This window comes from Ictalurus furcatus, chromosome 6 (genome assembly GCF_023375685.1).
Source record: "Ictalurus furcatus strain D&B chromosome 6, Billie_1.0, whole genome shotgun sequence".
In the NCBI taxonomy this organism is placed as follows: domain Eukaryota; kingdom Metazoa; phylum Chordata; class Actinopteri; order Siluriformes; family Ictaluridae; genus Ictalurus; species Ictalurus furcatus.
In genome coordinates this window covers 26,224,150-26,245,750 of record NC_071260.1, presented here as the reverse complement: position 1 = coordinate 26,245,750, position 21,601 = coordinate 26,224,150, and the positions used below count along the sequence as shown (strand labels likewise).

At 38.5% G+C, this 21,601-nt stretch overlaps 2 protein-coding genes across 6 annotated transcripts; both read left to right on the top strand.

Moving 5' to 3' along the window:
• Positions 1–339: 339 nt before the first annotated feature.
• gjc4b (gap junction protein gamma 4b) lies at positions 340–9,194 on the top strand. 4 transcript variants are annotated; one of them, XM_053627363.1, is made up of 4 exons: positions 340–687; positions 3,984–4,140; positions 4,516–5,710; positions 6,278–9,194. In XM_053627363.1, the coding sequence occupies exons 3-4, from the start codon at positions 4,549–4,551 to the stop codon at positions 6,289–6,291; spliced, it is 1,176 nt and encodes a 391-aa protein (XP_053483338.1). In that variant the 5' UTR covers positions 340–687; positions 3,984–4,140; positions 4,516–4,548; the 3' UTR covers positions 6,292–9,194. The 4 variants fall into 4 exon arrangements, with proteins under 4 accessions (XP_053483338.1, XP_053483336.1, XP_053483335.1 ...); XM_053627361.1 differs by lacking the exon at positions 3,984–4,140; XM_053627360.1 differs by lacking the exon at positions 3,984–4,140 and having other exon boundaries at positions 341–701.
• Positions 9,195–9,373: 179 nt separating this feature from the next.
• On the top strand, positions 9,374–21,187 carry LOC128609044 (lactase/phlorizin hydrolase). 2 transcript variants are annotated; one of them, XM_053627359.1, is made up of 17 exons: positions 9,374–12,211; positions 12,752–12,819; positions 12,906–12,989; positions 13,349–13,442; positions 13,771–13,849; positions 13,982–14,672; positions 14,762–15,407; positions 15,696–17,252; positions 17,366–17,634; positions 17,760–18,050; positions 18,211–18,409; positions 18,712–18,914; positions 19,016–19,122; positions 19,230–19,361; positions 19,971–20,194; positions 20,376–20,612; positions 20,710–21,187. In XM_053627359.1, the coding sequence occupies exons 1-17, from the start codon at positions 11,575–11,577 to the stop codon at positions 20,940–20,942; spliced, it is 5,751 nt and encodes a 1,916-aa protein (XP_053483334.1). In that variant the 5' UTR covers positions 9,374–11,574; the 3' UTR covers positions 20,943–21,187. The 2 variants fall into 2 exon arrangements, with proteins under 2 accessions (XP_053483334.1, XP_053483333.1); XM_053627358.1 differs by lacking the exon at positions 9,374–12,211 and having other exon boundaries at positions 12,608–12,819.
• The last annotated feature ends 414 nt before the right edge of the window (positions 21,188–21,601 follow it).

The window sequence follows — 21,601 nt, the reverse complement described above, 5'->3', positions numbered from 1 at the left end:
AGAGACCCACGGGCACCATTACAGTTTCCATTAAAACCAATACAACTCCCATTATAATCAGTAAAACCATTACAAATTCTATGAAGGGGTTTTTTTTTTCAGCAGGGTACTAAATAGGATCTTTCTTTGTTCCTGTGGTTTGTACCTCCAATATGTAGCCTATCTTTCACTTGGAATTGTGGATGTAGTGTACCTTTATAAAATAAATAAATAAATAAATAAATTAAATAAATAAAAAAAAGGAAGAAGATTGAAAGTACATAATTGAACGTTTAGAGTAAAACTTTAAAGATAAAGGCTACTGTGCACCTTTCTAGGTAAAACATGCATCAAAGATGCATCACTCCACAGACTAGGAAAGGTACAGAATACAAATAAAATGTGAAAATTGAAGGAGAACAGGTGGGTTTCAGACTTTAGGGACACTGGAGGAGAAAAGAGAGGAGGAAGTGATTGGGGAAGATAGAAAGAGGAGGGAGGGAGGAAGAAGAAGAAGGAGGAGGAAAAGCAATTTGGGGCTTCTCTTTTGTCCGCGCTTATTTAGAGCCCTGGAACGGGGAAGAAACAGCACATGGACCTAATCTGAACGGTTTAACGAGGACTGAACATTTGGTTGGAAGTTGAAGGGGAAATGTGGTAATCCTTTACACACTAGGCGAGCAAAAACCAAAGGACAAACGAGTGGAGGTCGGTCTTTAACGGTACAGTGTCTTTAAAACCATATTGATTTGAGTCGTTGTGTGCTAGCTTAGCTTTGAATTGTAGTGGCGTTCAAGAAGTAAATAAATAAATAAATGAAAAAAACTACCCAGATGCTTAAAATGGCAGTGTTTCTTTTGTCGGTCTAGTAGATTAAATTGGTGAAAAATAGCAGATGTAATGAGAAATGTTGGTGGTTTTGAGGTGAAATTCCGTGAACGAGCAAGACGCGCGTTCATTCCTAAGGAGAGAACAATAGTAAACTCGGCGTTCAATACCGTTTAGACTTGAGCGATTCTTTTCTTAAACATTTCAACGCTTTATCACTGTTTATAGTGAAAGAACTTGATTTATCTGAACCGAATATGTTGAGTGGGGTTCTTTTTGTGGGAAAAGTTTAGTGTTAAATGTTGGGCATTGAGGTAAGAGGATGAGTGTGAAGTGTGTAAGCGGCGCGAGACATGGAGAGAAGAGGCGACACGTTGCACGCCACATTTTCCCTCTAATGGAAGAAACATCTCTGAGAAGCCAGAGTTTTGAGGGTTGAATTTTATTTCTGTGGTAATTGTATCTCCAGCCTTTCAAAATATAATGCTTGAAGCCTCGGGAAAAGCTTCTTTAAAAAAACAACAAAAAAAAAAACAGTTGGGCAAACGGCGTCCATATATAGATATTTAAGGACCAACGTGAAGTAAGTGCATCTTTAGGGTGCTTCATCGTGTTTACGTCTTCATCTCTCCAGTGAGATGTATCGGATATAAATATTCATATATTCAGAATATATACCTGGTGTTTTTGTTCAGTCTCATATCGTCTTGATCCAAACAAGAATCTTGTGTTAATGTACCCACCTAGAAGGTTTAACCTTCACGTTTTCTATCGTTTAGCATTTTCTAGGCTTCTGTGAGAGTTCTTATTGACTTTACTGTTTACTGATGGAAGGTTCGCGAATCGTTCTGAGCGAGTCGACTCTCAAGAATCAGGAGTCAGAAGTGCGTCTTTTATTATTTTTGTTTATAAAGATTATTATTATTTTATTTTATTTACACTGTCATGCTTTGCTTGTAGAACGGCGAGTATCAAAGTGAATGTGGTTATACGGTAGCAGTTAAACCGGATTGTGGTATGTGTGGTTTTTCCTAGATCAATTAGGTCATGTAAATGATTCTGTTCTTGGTAAGTTTTTATAGGATCGTGAAAGAAATGACTGTAAATTCTTGACTATGTGTTACATCAGGGGTCAAATCTGTTCCTTACATTGTATTTTTAGATGCTGATGTTTGGTGAAACGGAGAAATCAAAATTGTTTAACCTGCTCATTCGAAAGAGTCAAATCTGAGTGAGTCATGTTGGACACCAATTCCTTGGGCTTAACCTTAATGTATGGTGATTATTCAGATCATGTTTCAGTATGCAACATTTTCTAGGTTACAGCGAGGGGCAGTGGTCAGCAGTTATAGCTTGTATATTTCTAGATGCTTCTCTTTAATGAATCACACAAATTATAACGTTGTCCTGGTAGAACGAATCAAGTCAGAGAGTCATTTTGGACAGGAGTACTTTAGGCTCAAGAGTTAACTACTCTCCCAGATGTGTTTCACAATGGCTTCCTGCTCTTGTGGTGCTCACTCACTGTAATAGCTGTCCTACTTGGGTTTTGAAGGACTCCTGTGTGGAATGTTGGAATCATGGATATTTCATTCCCTTGAGGAATTTGGATACATGGAAAAGGCATTGAATTCAGCCTCAGACATATCAGTTGCATGATTGAAGATGACGTTAAAATCTTTTTAGCTTATGTTTTGAATGATGAGTTATGAGCTTTGCTCCTAAACTACATATTTTAGGCCTCTGGTCATCTCCTGATGTAGCAGGGGACTCTTCTGACCATCATAACTCTGTTGTTTCTGCCTTTCTGGGGGGGAAAAGGGGGTCAGTGTAATCAGGAATGTGTTTTTTGGGGTTTTTTTATGCTTGCTGCTCCATGCCTGGAACTTTTGGGTCATGTCACTGCCCTCCCATACCTGATTCTCTTGATTCTTCTTCAAGAGGTGCCAGTTGTGTGGCAGGGTGTAACGCTGGAAGAGTTGTAGAAACAAGTCCTGGCCCACAAAAATGTTGAATTACAGGGCACCAGCTGTGAGTGTCAGCATGTCACAACTGGCCTCAACTTTGTGTTGTTGGTGCCAAATGGATGTGCTCTTCTAGTTCTACCTTGCTGTAATTTGGTGCCCGTGTATAGTGTAGGAGAATAACTGTGTGTGTGTGAGGACACTAGGGGTGGCTACCACTCGTATAACCTTCCACCATGCATGCTGTGCAAGTTGGAGTTTTACCATTGCCAGTACACTACCTGCAGCTATTTACATTGCTTTTAGGTATTTAAAACAAACAGCTTAAGTTCAACATATACACATGGACTCACACCTTTACTTTTTATTTGACTGTGTACTAAACAGCCTTCATGTCACTTTTTTTTTTTTTTTTGGCACCAAAGTAATCAGCCTGCATTGTAGTAAGCTAAGCCTTACAGTCTGTCATCCAGCCATGCATTTATTCTGACATGCAGTTACATGCCTTGGGAGGTGAAGGCATTCCTGTTTCTGTAGTATTGTACAGCCTGGCACGAGTTTAAAAGCTGACAAGTGAAGGAACACAGCTGAAGTGTATTTGTTGAGAAAAGGCTTAAGAATAGCTGTGTTTGTGGTGGGTGGAGAGGGTGGACATGATGTATGGTGTTTGTTACACAAGCAGTTCAAATAAGCCCAGCCAGTGTTTGCTAAGGTTTTCAGTTGACTAGGTCATTCTGAATGTCGTGCAAATCTAAGCCACTGACCCGTGTTATGTTCTTAAAACGTCTCACTTGGACTTTATGTGCAGCTTGGTTGAGCTGGGGAATTTGCAGTTCACATGGACCCGTGTTTTCCTGTTCCTTTCTTTCAGTTTGTCAGCACACTCTTTCAAATGAGCTGGCTATTTTCAACTTATTTTAGTAGATAGGTGCTAAGCCACATTGTTCAGAAGGTACTTTAAAAAAAAAAAAAAAAAAAAACCCAGCAAATGGCAGAGTCAAAGGGCCATTATACACCATGCTTTTACTACCTCTCAAGGAGTTTCTTCACACGTTTTATAGCTGGCTAGGCTGGAGAATAGAGGGTCAAAAAAGCTTTTGTTCAGAAATTAACCCCCAATCATCTAATTTCATGAAGCCTAAAAAGAAAATTATTTTGTACAAATTAAACCAGTCTCCAAAGTCTAGTGCCTTCGTATTGCCTCCCATGTAGGCAAGGCCACAGGAAAAGCCAAAGCCTATTTAATATACATGCCAAGACACATTCAAGGAGGAAACTTTTCAAGATACTCCACTTGGGCATTGTGTGAATGCAGTGCCATTCAACCTTCTCACAGTATGGTGGTGGCTCCATCTAGTGTCCTGCATTTGTATGTATTTATTTATTTATTTATGTATTTATTTATTTATTTATTTTAATTTAAATTATGTCTTGGCTCTGAAATATTAAAGCCTCAGGAATACTGACTCGGCCCATTTCTATTTGCTTTGGCTTGACTACCCTACTACTCAACCATCATTAAGGTCAAAATTCTTGTTGTTTAAAACAAGGTGTCACCACAGTAGCAAACAAACTAACGTGTCGCATTACAACCGGAATAATATTGATGTTACTGTGAATGCTTTTTCATTTGTAACTAATATTAGTTTAGTTAAAATAGTTTATGTATGTCAGGAACGTTTGCATGTCTGCTGCTATGAATGAGTCCTAATTATTTAATTTATTCATTTTTAAATATAAACAGTACTGACGACCAGAGTGCTGTAGCAGAGGCATCATGAGTTGGAGTTTCCTGACGCGTCTTCTGGAGGAGATCTCCAACCACTCGACGTTTGTGGGCAAGCTATGGCTTACGCTGCTTATTGTGTTTCGGCTCGTACTGACTGTGGTGGGTGGCGAGTCAATATACTATGATGAACAGAGCAAGTTTGTATGCAATACGCATCAACCTGGTTGTGAAAATGTGTGCTACGATGCGTTCGCACCACTCTCGCACGTAAGGTTCTGGGTTTTCCAAATCATCATGATCACCACACCCACCATTATGTACCTTGGCTTTGCCATGCACAAAATTGCACGCATGGAGGATAACGATTACGAGTCATGTAGTGGGCGTAAACGCATGCCTCTGGTGAACCGGAGCGCCAACCGTGACTACGAGGAGGCTGAGGACAATGGCGAGGAGGACCCCATGATCTCTGAGGAGATTGAGCCAGAAAAGGAAAAAGAAAAAGAAAAGGAGAAAGAAACGAGGAAGAAACATGACGGACGGAGACGGATCAAGCGTGACGGTCTGATGAAGGTGTATGTGATGCAGCTTCTCTCACGTGTGGTTTTCGAGGTGGCCTTCCTGTTCGGCCAGTATTTTCTGTACGGCGTTGAGGTGGCGCCATCATACGTGTGCACGCGCAGCCCATGCCCACACACTGTGGATTGCTTCGTGTCGCGCCCCACCGAGAAGACCATTTTCCTGCTCATCATGTATGCTGTGAGCGCCCTCTGCCTGCTGCTCACCGTGCTTGAGATCTTGCACCTTGGTTTCAGTGGCATCCGTGATGCATTCCACAGCCGTGCACGGCGCCAACATCATCAACTAGCTTTGACCAACCAGAGGTCCTTGGTCTGCCAAAGTCACATGCCCTCAGCGCCCCCTGGCTACCACACAGCTCTGAAGAAGGATTCTGGCAAGGCGGGCGCAAGACGTGAATACAACCTTGGTGACTTAGGCCATGAGTCTCTGGGCAATGAGGTGTCCTCACGGGAGCTGGACCGCCTGCGGCGGCACCTGAAGCTAGCACAGCAGCACCTGGACCTGGCATACCAGACTGAGGAGGGTAGCCTGGTGCGAAGCAGCAGCCCCGAGTCCAACAGCACAGCCGCCGAGCAGAACCGCCTCAACTTTGAGAAACAGGAGAAGCAAGCCAGTTCCTGTGAGAAAGGTAAACCTATCTAGAAAATATTTTAACAAGTGAAGTGAAAATTTAGGCTACCGTGTAGATAAATAATTAAACAGCATTAAAGAAACCATCCTATATTTTAGATTTACTAAGAGTTACTTGGGTTTCACATCATTTCTTCTTTCAGGCCACATGGAAATGTGTAATTTGTGAGGAAACACTTGTATCATAATGTGAAATGCCAGATGTTGAACGTTTGGTCCATAATGCAACAGTTTTGCCTAGCTGTTGGTAGTAATAAAAACTAATGGTGTATGTGATGTATATCTACTGGTAAACTAGCTGATCTGACTGTTGCCACAAACCTCATGACAAAATTATTTGGAAACATATTTTCTTTATTCTGAAATGCAACTTGCATGGATTAAAAATATAGAGTGCACTCGTTAAATGTAGTGTCTGAGTGAACTACTGTGCAACAAAAAATGTGAAAAGCAACAAAAATTATTTGTAAGATAATCATGTAAAGTTCTCATACACACACCACCCCAAAAACTTGCATTGTCGGTGTACACTTATTTATTTTATTTTATTTCTTCTGTCTTCTAGGGATCAGAGCTTGAGTCCTAGGCCAACAATCTGCTTTTTTTTTCTTACCGAAACAACATGGAGGAAGGAACACTATGAAGATGGACATCTTGAGATTTTGTGTGTGTGTGTGTGTGTGTGTGTGTGTGTGTGTGTGTGTGTGTGTGTGTGTGTGTTGAATTTTTCGTAAGGCAATATGACACTGAGCACGCCGGTGAACAGTAAGAGCACCCTGTGCAGTATTATGGCAGGATGGGGTGTCGGCTCCTGAACACATCTCAGCAGCCTGTGATACTTGAGGAGCGGTCTGCCTGACATTCCAAAGTACCCAAGGGCAAATAAAACCATTTCTTTCTGTAGCTGAGCAGATTTTGTTTGTGTCTCTGTCATAGGAAAAGATCTTCTGTATGTTTAACGTGCTTCTTAAGAAGTGTCAAGGGTTGCATCTCAAAAATGCCTTAAGTTTTTAAACTGGAGTTTACATATTTCGTTGTCATTCCAAAAAGCAAAGGATGAGCCAGTGTTAAGTCACACTATAATTTTTTGGATAGTTTAGGTACATGTGTAGAATAAAAATAGGTTTTGTGTTTAAGTAGTGATCTGTAATTTAGTAATTGCATGTATATGTGAATTGGTGTCAAAGGGCTTGTTACTGTCAAAGCTAGACTTTTTGTTACTCTTAATTTTGTTCGTTTAGATTTGTAGTTATGGTGGGGAAGGTTGATTCTTCCTCTAGGACATACTGTAGGATATACCCAAGGACCTGTGCATAAAGTTCCCAAAAACGCTGTTCTGGTCTTGGATCAGGTTTATAGACTCAACTTGATTTTATCATTAAGGAAAATTCTAGTTAGGCATATATAGTACCTGTCAAAGGTTTTGACCCACCCAGTCCAGAAAGCATTTTTTTTATTATTATTATTTATTTTTTTTGAATAGTGAATACACCAAAACTGCTGGCTACCTCATATGGGTGGGGGGAAAAGCAATGAACAAACCTTGTATAGAACTTTTGATATTTATTCAAAGTAGTCTTGATAACAGCTTTGCTTAGCAGCTTCATTATATAGCCACCTGTGCTGCTTTCCCAACTTAACCATATGATGAGCACATGCTTTCTGCCTTTTCTAAGCATTAAATAAAACAAAATGTAGAAGGGGGGAAAAAAAAAACTTGCAGGAGCCAATTAAAATTCATTTAAAGATTCATGCATGGGCAGCAACATAATTACTTATATTTTCTTAAAAGTACGTTTAAACCAGAAGCTTTATTAGCATGAGAAATGGGTGTGTCCAAGCTTTTGACCAGTAATAAGGTGCATCTGGGAGAAATTTAGACTCCGTTAACCTGCAGAATCCAAGCGGTCTTAATCAGTAGGTAATAACACTGATGTAAGACAAGCACTCTTTGCCATGTTTTGTGTTAGGCATCCAAGTGGCCTCAGTTTCCACTGCTTTAAATTTGTACATCTGTTTTAGTTGTATTTTATAAACGTGATGTTGCACAACAAACCCAGTCACAAACTTGTTTGATGGTTTGTGTATACTGGGCTCCACATTCCAAATTAACTTGATCTGTAGCCTGTACTTTGACAGTAATTCATCTTGGGACACAGTGCCATCAGCGATGTGGGTTTGTACATTTGAGTAAATGCAGCTCTGTTGCTTGTAATAAACTGGAAACTAGTGATCGCCATGCTGAAGTTCAGTCTCGGCGTTAGTTTCAGCTTTTGCTGTTCTGGAACATTTAAAGCCACTTTTTAGTGCCTTTTGTCTGAATAATCAAAACAATGAAAACCTGGAAAATGCTTGAATACTTGAACCATATTTGTTGACCTGCAAGGAAGCTTTTGATAGTTTGGTTTTCCACCTCGTGTGTGTGATGTGTATATGAGGATTTTGTTGAATGCCTCTTTCTGTGGATGAAGTTGGCAAGGCTTCTCCATGCCATACAAAAAGTTCCGTTGTGTATTTTTGTATGGTGTTTTATGTTTTTTTGTTTGTCTTTTTTAAATAATGAATCTTTCGCTTATTTCTCTTCACAATGTCTTTTTTGGACCTGGTATGGATCTGTTTGAGTCTTGTGTGTTTGGTTTAAAAGTGTTTAGTACATCATAGTGTTTGGGGTTTTTTTTTCTTTTTCGTTAAATCCGTCATTTCATGTGTTTTTAAACAATCATTGATGTTGCTTTATTATTTAAATTGAGTCAAACTGTTCCAAATGCATTTACATGTTTATATGCCTGGTTTTCTTAAAGCACAAAGGTTAATGTCCTTGTGCAAAACTAAGAGTTAAGCTTGGGAAACGATCCAGTCCTTGGTAAATGTGCCCTATTGACTGGTGTTAATCTATTCTAGTCTGAAAGAGATTGGCTTTGGGGAGTATACTCTAATCTAAGTATATTTCCATGTTTACAAATGTCACTTAGAGGGGATGTCCTGATTTATTTTTGTTTTAAACAACAAGCCGCTTGTTTTATCTGCGCATTAGTGTTGAGTTTTTGCCGTCATCTCAAGTGTCTGTTTTGGTGGCTTTTTTTTTTTGTTGTTTTTGTTTTTATAAACTTTGTACTATCTTTTTATACCTTTTTTGTACCAATAGTATTTTTGTGCAAGTTAAATACTGAATAAAGCTTTGGAAATAAAATGCACCGTGTGTGTGTTGATTCATCATTGTTATTCAATTTTCTACCCCACAACAAGGATTGTAGATAACTTACTAATGGCAGGGGGAAAAAGGTTGATTCAGTATTTTGCATGGCTTGAAGGGCTCTTGGCTTTCTATGTTCTCTATCTGAACTCTTCTCTAATAGGAAAACACTTGAGGCTTTCTCCACAGTGACAAACCATAGAAATGGATTACCACTAAGCAGTAGTGGCCAGTTTCATTTAGATGTAGTTGAGTTTACTGTTCCAGACAGGATGTGCCGAACACAGTTTCAGCTGTCACTGAATTATGTTCTCAGACCAGCTGCATTCTCTCAGCAGCTCTGCAGCCATCGTGTACACAAGTTTTTAGTGTTGCTATTCTGTGCAAGATGTTTTTCAATTCAAAATCTACACAATTATATTTCTTAATAAATTTGTGATCATTTTTGATATTTGTTTTTTTGTCAACAATCCACAATCCTGTAATAGCCCTCTGAATTTAATTAAAAATGGTTCATATGATTTGTTGCACTTCTGTACAATATTCTGTGACTGAAGCACACTGTCCTGGTTTCGGTTAAATTGGCCATTGACACAGAGTGTGTGTTGGAAGGCATCTGGACACCGCATGGTGAATTTTATTTAATGTTTATAGGCAGGGGTGGTACTACTGTAAGCTTGTTAAGTTGTTTGTGAGAATATGTCTATAAACAATTACTCTATAAACTGATACACTATATAGCCTATATGATATATGGACACCTGACCATCACACCCACATGTGCTTGTTGAGCATACCATTCCAAAACTATGCTCATTTGTATGGAGTTGGTCCATCCTTTGCAGCTTCAGGGAAGACTTTCCACTATATTTTTGAAGGTGGCCATGTGGCTATATCCATTCAGCTACAAGAGCATTAGTGAGATCAGTCACTGATGTCGGGTGAGGAGGCCTGGGGTGCAGTCAGAGTTCCAGTTCATCTGAAAGGTGTTCAGTAAGGTTGAAGTCAGGTCTCTGAGCAGGCCACTAGAATTCTTCCACTCCAACTTTGGTAAATGACATCTTTATGGACCTCACTTAATGCACACGGCCATTAATATGCGGGAACAGGTTCAGGCTTCTTACTTCCAGTGAAGGGAAATCGTAATTCTACAATATACAAAGACATTCTAGACAATTGTGTGTAATCCAATTTTGTGGCAACAGTTTGGGTGTGATGGTCAGGTGTACACACTTTTGGCCATATTTAAAAGCATATTTCTTTTGTGATTTTGGGCTATTTTGTATTGAAATAGTATGGTGGAAATATGGTTTGGTAGAAACATGTATTTGCACTTTGTTTATGATTGCATGCTTACTGATCAATTTCCACTTATCACTTTTGTTTCTTATCAAATGATTTGTTATGTAACTAGTGTGAACAAAGTCTCGGTGCTCCTCCAAAGCGGTTGGTCATGGCATGGCAGCACTTAAGTCAGCATATCAGCTGGACCCATGAACAAAGCCCTTAACACTAATCCTAAATTTTCTGTTCATACAACAAATTTACCCACTTCCCAATTTATGCACTTCACAATTTGGCAGGTTATTGGGAAGTACAGATGTAAGTATTGAATGTAAAACAGGAGGCAATTTGAGCTAGGCTTTAAAGCTGTAGCTCAGGTTTTTACTTTTTAAGTGTTTCTCAGTACTATAAAGTATGAAATAGGTTTTGTTAATGTCAATCTGATTTCTTTGAGTTGATGTGTTCTGCATTACAATTAAGAAATACAAATATTTCTGTTGTAAAAACTGCAGAAAGTATATTAAAAAGGAAAGACCAACTCTTTCTACAGCAATGCAAGCTAAGTGCACCTGAAATTGACATTACCTTCTAGAACTTAAAAAAAGTACCTTATTGACTAGATTTATATTTATTTTCCTGTGGTTCTTTACTTTAAAGCAGGGTTTCCCAAACATTTTCATAACCCTTTAACCTAAATTATTTGCCTTTAGTACACCTTGAGTATTTAAGTAGGCTTGTTTGTGAAAGTTTGTAATCAATGCCAAAAATGTTAAGTAGTGCATGCTACTTTTCATAATATGTTTGCAGGTTTTTATTATTACAATAAAAAAAGTAATGATTATTTTTTAAATTTAATATAATGTAGCATTGACAGTTCTATCACATTATTATGAACCTCATACAATGCCACCATAACCCCCGAATTGGGAAACCCTGTTTTAAATTAAAACTGATTTTAAAATCTTTTATCCCTCCATTTGCAATGCCTAACGTCCAACTATTTCGATCATACTGTGTTAAGCTGCTTAACTAATAATGGATCTCCATCATCTGTAACTAATAGCACAACTGGAAATGGATTTCAGTGAAAAATATCAAAGTATTGAGAGAATGAACATTTTTTTTGGTGATACTTTGTAACATATATTTTTTTTATACCTTTATATAACTTACTAAGCCCAGATACATGAGCGTTATCATTCAAATTGCCTAATTAAAATTGGGACGTAATAAAATGTGATTTATCTAAGTTCATAGTCTACCTGCTGTTATCAATGCAGTAAACCACACAGATAACCTACCCCCAAGATTGTTAAGTGTGTATAAAGATCTTTGACAGGATTTATTTTTTAAACCATTCTCTGGTGAAGAAGAAGGACTTCACCATGAAAATAACCATGAAGGGGAGTTTTCTCTTTCTTTTTCTGTTGACTTTCTATTGGACTTGTAGTCATGGAGAACAGTTGCAAGAATTCATGATTTTAGCAGGCCCTTTAACCAACCATTTTATAAAGGAATTGGAAAGAAACCCTTTGGCCAGCCAGATTTTGTCATCAGGAGCTTCAGGTCCAGATGATATCTTTGACTGCAGAGATCATCTCCCAACACAGTCCGGAGACTACTTTCAGTACCTGCAGGACAGAGGGGTGACACATTATAAAGTTCCCCTGTCCTGGTTAAACATCCTCCCTACAGGTGATCCCAGCCAACCCCATGAAGACACAGTGACCTGCTACAGGACCTTTCTTAAGCTACTGACTCAGTCAGGCATCCAACCTGTGATTGAGATCCACCGTTCTGCACTCCCTGAAGGCCTTAAGATCGGATATGGAGGCTGGGAGAACCCAGATGTAGGGCGACTCTTTAAGAGCTATGCAGATTTTGTTTTTACTAAGTTTGCAGATCTGACTGAGTCTTACATAACGTTTAGTCATGTACATGAGCTCAAAGACATAGTGCAAATTCAACATGCTCTCCATGTTCATTCAGATGTGTATACACTGTACCATAATATATTTAAAGGTAAGTTAGAATAATTATAATATGCATCTTTTTCTGATTTCATTATTGTTTATCTGAAATTCAAACAATGGTTGCATTTTAACAGAATTAGTGGAAAAAATTAAACATTAGAACAAACATTTCTTGGGGAAAGACATACATGGTCCAGCATAATGAAACATATTGGTGAACAAATATTTGACTTTATTAAATTAATTAAAAACTTTAATTAAAATGATAAATTTTTGATTTACAATTCATTTTTCATTAGTAATCACTTGATGACCACTAGTGAATGCCTTAATTAGCATTGTTTGCATCATACTAACATTATGTGTAATTCATTATTATTATTATTATTATTATTATTATTATTATATTATATTTCTCACAATATACATCTTCAAAGGACGACTTGTCATCTTTATGCTCAAATGTAATCGTTTATCTTAAAGTGAATTTTATCCTAATGTTATCACTATAATTCTATACTGTGTTATATCTGATGTGTGTAATAATCCACAACAAGCCTAAGAGATAAATTGAGTTGCCTTTTTTCAGGATATGTCTCCCTTGGAATGAGAGAGAGTGATGTCAGCAGTCTTTACCAAATAGCTCCTATGGACATGGTAAGATTTTGAAATGTAATTTGTCAACAGTCAATATGCTCAGTGGATAAATGTTCATCATAACTGCTTTGTTATTTCCTGCTTAGAAAAATATAGACTTCTTGTCTGTGCACATGGAATATAACTGCAAAACCACAGCAAGTCTGAGAGAACCCATAAAGCGTATGCAGGTAATTTATCCACTGTGTGCCAAAAGTATGAACGCAAGTAATGGATTTCAATATTGTAAAAATAAAAAGAAAAAATACTTTGAATTGAATTTGCTAATGAACAACATACAGTGCCCTCCACTAATATTGGCACCCTTGGTAAATATGAGCAGAGAAGGCTGTGAAAAAATTGTCTTTATTGTTTAGCCTTTTGATCTTTAGCTTAAAAAAAATTCTCAAAAATACTCTGCTCTCATGGATATCAAACAATTGCAAACAAAACACAGGTTTTGATAAATCGTTGCATCTCTAGTATATATCAATGCTCAATTATTGTACTGTTTTTTCTGTTGTTAAATAAATTAATTGTGTAATTTCAGGAAACCATTGGTCAACAGAACATTCTCATGTATCAGATGAACATAAAGAAATGTCCTGACAGCATTCTTCAACCTCTCAGTAGTGTTATTGAAGGTAAAAGTTCCTGTCTGTTTTATTTAATCAACTTTCAAATATCAGTCGCTAGATAATGTCCCAATAACAAATCATTTATGTCTTCTAAATGATGAGGGTTCAGATTATTATCTAGCAGGTCTTCCAAAGGTCTTAGGCTTTATAACATTTATCACCTGGCATGAGGCCACAATGGGTGATTTATATTAATCCAGATGATTTGCCAGTATGTTTACAGAATGTCAGCATGTTTATAACATTTAATAATTGTTCTTTTTGACAAAATTTATAACATGATTTTTGAAGATGTATGTGAGAGAGACCTTAAAAATAAAGTTCAATTTTTCAGTTTTAAAACACCCAGAGTTTCACATTGTCGGGTGCGATATTACTGACCTGTTTGGAGAGCACGATGGGAGACATGCAAGGTAAACATTTGAAAAACTGTCAAATTTGAGACCAAACATTATTGATTAATGTGTATAAGACACAAGTATATGTTCGCAACATATTCCATCTTGCTTATATGTATTGCTTGTATGTCCATTTTTATTGCACAGTTTGCAAAGTGATGACCAAAAGGCTGACAGCAAGGAGAGAAGTAAATCTGCATTTTCTTACCAAAAGGTGTGGGAGAAATTCAAAACTCAGAGTACATCTGAGAGGGATCTTTTCCTGAATGAATCATTCCCAAATGGATTTCAATGGGCAATCTCCACTGAGTCATTCAAGGTAGAAGGTGGCTGGTCTGAAGATGGAAAAGGGGAGACTGTCTGGGACCGTTTTGGACATGATGGTCACGTCTTTGATAACCAGACTGCTGATCTTGCATGTGACAGCTATCACAAGGTGGACTACGATGTGTACCTGCTTAGGGGCATGCTCTCTTCTAATTATCAGTTCTCTATTTCTTGGGCCCGAATTTTCCCCACAGGTCAAAAAGAAAGCTTGCTTGAAAAAGGAGCTTTGTACTATGACAAGTTGATTGACACACTGCTTCATTCAGGTATAGAGCCTACAGTCACCTTACATCACTGGGACCTGCCGCAAGCCCTGCAGGACCATGGAGGCTGGACCAATGAGTCAATTGTGGTGGCATTCAAAGACTTTGCTGATTTCTGCTTCTCCAGATATGGGGACAGAGTGAAGACCTGGAACACCTTCAGCAGTCCCTGGATAGTTAGCAACTCTGGGTATGGCACAGGTGAACATCCTCCATCTATCAAAGACCCAACTGTCGCTTCTTACCAGGTAGCTTTGACAATCTGTCAGAACAAAAACTGTCGTTGTAAACATTTTAAAAGGAGGGCATATCAAGACCTGTTTGTTCTTCTTTTCAGGTGACACACAACATGATCAAATCTCATGCAGAGGCCTGGCATGTCTACAATGATAAATATCGGATGAAGCAAGGTGGAAAAGTGGGCATTGCTCTCAACTCAGACTGGGCCGAACCAAAAAATTCTGCCAGTGTTCAGGATGTAGAGGCTGCAGAGCGCTACCTGAACTTCATGCTGGGATGGTTTGCTCACCCCATCTTTGTAGACGGAGACTATCCAGCCTTGCTGAGGAATCAGATTGATAAGAAGAAAGCTGAATGTGGTAAGGAGGTGGCCAGGCTTCCTGTCTTTACAGGAGCTGAGAAAGAGAGGATCAGAGGTACAGCTGATTTTTTGGGGCTAAATCACCACACTTCCCGCCTTGTCAGTGACAGCAGAGGCAGTTGTATCCCTGGACCAGATAGCGTTGGGGACTTTCAGACTCATATTGACCTGAATTGGCCCACCACAGCATCAAGCAATATTCAGTCGGTGCCTTGGGGTCTTCGCCGTTTACTGAACTATATTGCTACAGAATACATATCAGTCACCAACGTACCCATTTACATCACTGGAAATGGAATGCCAACTGAGTACAACAGGGATTTGCTCAATGACACACAGCGTATAGACTTTCTTAAGGCATACATCAATGAGGCCTTGAAAGGTAATTATTAGTTCATTAGAGTGGGACATGTAATTTCGTGGGCAATTTTGTTTAAACTGAGTAAGCATTGAACAAAATTGAGGATTTTTCTTATATTATATTATGCTTGTGCCAAAACCTTGGTCAAAAAATTCAGAGCTTAAAAAAATTGTTTTAGCATGTTCCAGACAATTTTACTGTTGAATAATCACTTGTTATTGGAGGTGTATTTTGTTAGTGAACTGTATGTTCAACTATGTGAACTTACTTTAAGTAACCTGAACTAATTTCTTTAATTTGTCAATACAGCTATCCACTTTGACAGTGTTGTGGTGCAGAGGTTCACTGTACAATCCCTAATAGATGGATTTGAGGGTCCTCAAGGCTATAGCCAACGATTTGGTCTCCATTTTGTAAACTTTGAGGATCCCAATAGACCCAGAACCCCAAAAGCTTCAGCTTACTACTTATCCCAGGTGATTAAAAGAAATGGTTTTATTGAAATTAGGGAAAAGTCTTTTAGACAAATCACTGGTAAAGGAACTGAAAGTTCACAGCGCCCTAGCCTGCCACCATCTGAAGTTCCTTCAAAAGCAAAAGTTGTTTGGGAGAAATTCTCACATCAATCCAGGTTTCAGAAGAAGCTTTATCACTATGGGACATTTCCAGAAGGATTCCAATGGGGTGTTTCATCCTCCGCGTATCAAATTGAAGGTGGCTGGAATGCTGACTGGAAGGGACCTAGTGTGTGGGACAATTTCACCCATAAACCTAATAACATTCAAAACAATGACAATGGTGATGTGGCTTGTGACAGTTATAATAAAATAGAGGAAGATCTGTACATGTTGAGAGCCCTGAAAACAAAGGCTTATAGGTTCTCTTTATCCTGGCCTAGGATATTTCCCAGTGGTTATAGAGATTCCCTAAACAAGAAGGGAGTTGACTATTACAACCAACTTATAAATGGTCTAATTGCAAATAATATCACACCGATGGTAACACTCCACCACTGGGATCTTCCACAAGCTCTTCAAGACATCAATGGCTGGGACAATGTCACTATGATTGACATATTCAATGACTATTGTGACTTCTGTTATGAAACATTTGGAGACAGAGTGAAGTTTTGGATGACCTTCAACCAACCCCATACAATTGCCTGGGTAGGATATGGATTGGGAATTTTTCCCCCCAGTATCAAGCAACCGGCAGATGCCCCTTATAGGATAGCACATAACCTTTTAAAGGCTCATGCTAGAGCATACCACACATATGATGTGAAATACAGGAAAACACAACATGGTTTGGTTTCCATTAGTCTGAATGCTGACTGGATTGAACCTCTAAATGTAAATGTACCTCGAGAGGTGATGGCTGCTGACCGAGCTCTCCAGTTCCAGCTCGGTTGGTTTGCACATCCCATCTTCAAAAATGGAGACTATCCTGATGCCATGAAATGGCAGGTGGGTAACAGGAGTGAGATTCAAGGCTTATCTGAATCCAGGTTGCCATCTTTTACTGAGCAAGAGAAAGCTTATATCCAAGGCACTGCTGATGTCTTCTGCATTAACGCCTACACTTCCAGAATGGCACGTCATGTGACTTCTAGGCTTTCCCCTAAGTCCTATGAATATGATCAGGACCTTGCTATAGAAGATGTGTCAGACTCTCAAGCCACTGCAATGAAAGAGTTGAAAGCAGCATCATGGGGACTGAGAAGACTTCTAAATTGGATAAAGGAAGAGTATGGGGACCCAGAAATTTACATAACAGAGAATGGAGTGGCTACAGACACTGCTACAACAGTTGATGACACAGATAGAATATTTTTCCTCAAGACCTACATTGATGAGGCTCTTAAAGGTGTGGTAATATTGAAATTCATATAAATAATGTTTATCTGTTGATATGTGAAGTAATAGACATTCAACAAACAATAAATTAGATTTTTAAACCTAGGCATTTTCTTTTATTAGCACACAACTTGGATGGAGTGCGACTTAAGGGTTATATAGCTTGGTCTCTAATGGACGCTTTTGAGTGGCTTAATGGTTACACTGTTGGCTTTGGACTTCACCATGTGGATTTTAAACACCCAGATAGGCCAAGAACTCCAAAACGCAGTGCTCATTATTATTATCAAGTAATAAGAGACAATGGTTTTCCACTACCAAATGAGGAAAAACCACTGTATGGCCATTTCCGTCAAGGATTTGCATGGAGTGTGGCTACTGCATCTTATCAGGTAAACTGGTATCACAGTATTTTACAGTAGATAAGGCTATACTCACTTTATATACAATCAATGTATGTCATCTGACTTGTTAAACCTCTTCATTTTCTATATTCGGTTGTGTTCACAATTCTTAGATTGAGGGAGGCTGGAGAGCAGATGGAAAAGGTTTGAGTATCTGGGACACTTTTGCACACACACCTCTTAGGGTGGGAAATGATGACAGTGGGGACATTGCCTGTGATAGCTACAATAAAATCACTGAGGATGTCGAAGCACTTAAAAGACTCAAGGTCAACCACTACCGTTTCTCCATATCATGGCCAAGAATTCTGCCTGATGGAACTACTGGAAAAATTAATGAAGCAGGATTGGATTATTACCACCGACTGGTGGATGCACTTTTGTCAGTCAACATAAAGCCTCAGGTGAATAAAACCTTAACCTGTTTTAAGCTGTTGAATATTATTATTCCCAGTGTAAAGTATGAATTTTTGTACTTCCATTATAAGGCAAAGAACTAAAAGGATTTGGTGGTCCAAAAAAATTTTGCTCCATGTATAACTTTCTATGTTTCCATACTAACAGGTCACATTGTATCACTGGGACCTCCCTCAAGCTTTGCAGGATGTTGGAGGGTGGGAGAATGATACCATCGTTAAAAGGTTCAGGGACTATGCCGATGTTGTCTATAGTAGTTTAGGAGACAAAGTAACATTTTGGATCACAATTAATGAGCCCTATAATGTTGCAAATATCGGACATGGTTATGGCACTGCTGCACCAGGTAAAGTATCATTAAAAGCTTGTATTGTGAATTAAATTAAAAGCTTGTTGCACCTTTTAATAGAAGTCACAGATTTACCTTGTCTGCATATACAGAGTGTGGCAGAATTACCCACAAATAATGTGTAGTGGTCTTGACAACTGTATTTGTATTTAAGCTGTTCCACCAGTCAATTCAGTTCAAGTAAATGAAATTAAATGTTCAGTGTGTTGTCCAAGATCACACTGCAATGCTACACTGTTATACAAGTGACAAGAACACTTTGATTTGACTGTAAGCAGAGATGCTCGTCCTCTGTTTAGGTATAACTTTTCGACCTGGTACAGCACCTTATATAGTGGCTCACAACCTCCTTAAGGCCCATGCTGAGGCTTGGCATCTGTACAATGACAAGTACAGAGCCAAACAAGGAGGCATCGTTGGTATCACCATCAACTCAGACTGGGCAGAGCCTAGAAACCCATACAAACAAGAGGATTATGATGCCGCCATGCGTGTTGTGGAGGTAAGAACTACAAAGAAGTATTTCAACCAGTGGCTCAGTTCTGTAAAACTGTAATGCTGGGTTGCCACAGTTATGAGCCATTTCTCACTGTTCTAATGTAGTTCCAGATTGGCTGGTTTGCTCATCCTGTATTTAATGGCGATTATAATGACGTGATGAAGAATAGAATTCGAGAGAGAAGTTTGGCTGCTGGACTGTCTAAATCACGGTAAAACACATTTCAGTCAAATTATTTAGACAGTTATATGGCAGCCAACAGATATATAAAGATAGACAAAGCTCAAACATGATGTATCGCAACATGTGTTTATAAAGCCTTCCAGAATTTACCCCAGAAGAGGTGAAAAGGATAAAAGGCACCTATGACTATTTTGGGTTCAATCATTACACCACTGTGCTGGCTTTTAACCTGGATTACAAGAACCTTCAACACTATGATGCAGACAGGTAACAGGCTAATCACATATATTATATGGCCAAAAGTATGTGGACACCTGACCATCACACCCATGTGTGGGCCTTCCCCAAACTGTTGCCATAAAGTTGGAAGCACACAATTATCTAGAATGTCTTTGTACACTGTAGTATTTAGATTTTACTTCTCTGGAACTACGAGGTTGAACTCAAACCTGTTCCAGCATTCCAGCATGTGCACAAAGTGAGCACCATGCAGACATGGTTTGACAAGGTTGGAGTGGAAAAATTCAAGTGGCCTGCACAGAGTCCTGACCTCAACCTCACTGAACACCTTTGGAATAAATTGTAAACGCTTACTGTGCACCAAGCCTCCTCGTCCAACATCAGTGCCCGACCTCACTAATACTGTTGTGGTTGAATAGGCAAATCCTCACATTCACTTCCTAAAAACTAGTGAAATGCCTTCCCAGAAGATGGCTGTTATAGCTGCAAATGGGGGACAAAATCTGGAATCGGATGTTCAACAAGCACATACTGGTGTGATGATCAAGTGTGCACATACATTTAGCCATATAGTGTACTTCTAATAACAAAGACCAAGCATTAATAAAATTCCACTTAACACTTTCTTTTATATAGGGGGGTGGGAACTATCCATGACCGTTCATGGCTGGATTCTGGATCATCCTGGTTGAAAGTGACCCCATCTGGATTCAGAACAATTTTGAACTTCATCAAGGAACAGTATGGAAACCCTCCTATTTACATTACTGAGAATGGCATTTCTGAAAGAGGAGACATGGACCTGAATGATGTTCACCGAATCCACTACTATGAAAACTACATAAACCAGGCTCTGAAAGGTATAACCAATGATACAGTCTTCTATGTGCATGTGTCAAGTTGCATTTTTATCTATTATCTACATATGTATTATTTCTTTATTGATAAGATGTTAATCTATATTGAATTCAATTAAATATTAAACAATGTTTTGTAACTGGAGCTTGATATTGCATTTTAATTTCACTTTTATCTCTCTAGCTTATTTGTTGGATGGAGTAGATATTCGTGGCTATACAGCCTGGACTTTAATGGACAATCTGGAGTGGGCCACTGGTTTTGCTGAGAAATTTGGTTTATTTTATGTAAATCGCTCAGACGCATCCTTGCCACGTATAGCCAAGAAGTCTGTCACACACTATGCCACCATTATCAATTGCAATGGCTTCCCAGATCCTTCAGAGGGACCACATGAATGTCAAAATCTTGGACCTGAAGGTGATCACAAATTACCACAATCAAATTTGAAAATGAAGTTTATCAAATTGATCAAATATATTACACTAACATCATTACACTTTTCACTCTGTTACAGCAGGAACAAGCCCACCCCCCACACTTTCCTCCTCTCCACATCAGGTCATGAGTGTGAAATTTCTTGGTTTAGAAGTATCTCCTTCAGATGCTCAGGTGGTCCTGTATGTCCTTCTCAGTCTCGTTCTCGTAGGTGTGGTCAGTGCTGCTCTCATAACCTACCGATTCATTAAGTCAAAAAAACAACCAAAAGACTCCATGCTGGAACACATAAGCCTTGAGAACAAATTTTGATAAAACTGTACTGTTTTTCTTGGGTTGTTTCCATGGTAACTTTGGTTCAATTTCTGAGTCTAGTAAAGATAGTTTATAAACGTGTATGTCCCAGAAAAATGCATTGTTAGGATTTTTCTTGCCAAGTGATTGTTTTATTTCTTTATATTAGTATTTATTCTTTGCTTTTATTTGTAATGTGCCTTAGTGATACAAACTTATTTGCTTACACATAATAAAAGCCTTTTTTTTTTTTTTGAAAACTCTAAAACTGACTTTTTATGATTACTTTCTCCCGGGGGTTACTGATGTTTCTAACTCCTCTTAGACTCATATATAATGTAGTATCAATAACACTTCTACTACTACTACTACTACTACTACTACTATTATTATTATTATTATTATTATTAATCTACATGGTCACATTGTTACATTGCTCATTCTTGTAAATACATATTTTCCTATTAGTTTTACTGTAATGATTAAATCATTCATTTGCATTTATGGAATAATACACAAGAAGGTAAGTCAGGCTGAAACTGTAAGGATTACCCTTTAAGCATCACAGCATTAATATCTGTAAATTTTCTCTGTTGCTTCAGCAAGAATTAGATTTTTTTTAAGGGTTCTACAGAGGCAGCACCTATACTGTCATGCTGAGATTCATTCTAGAAATA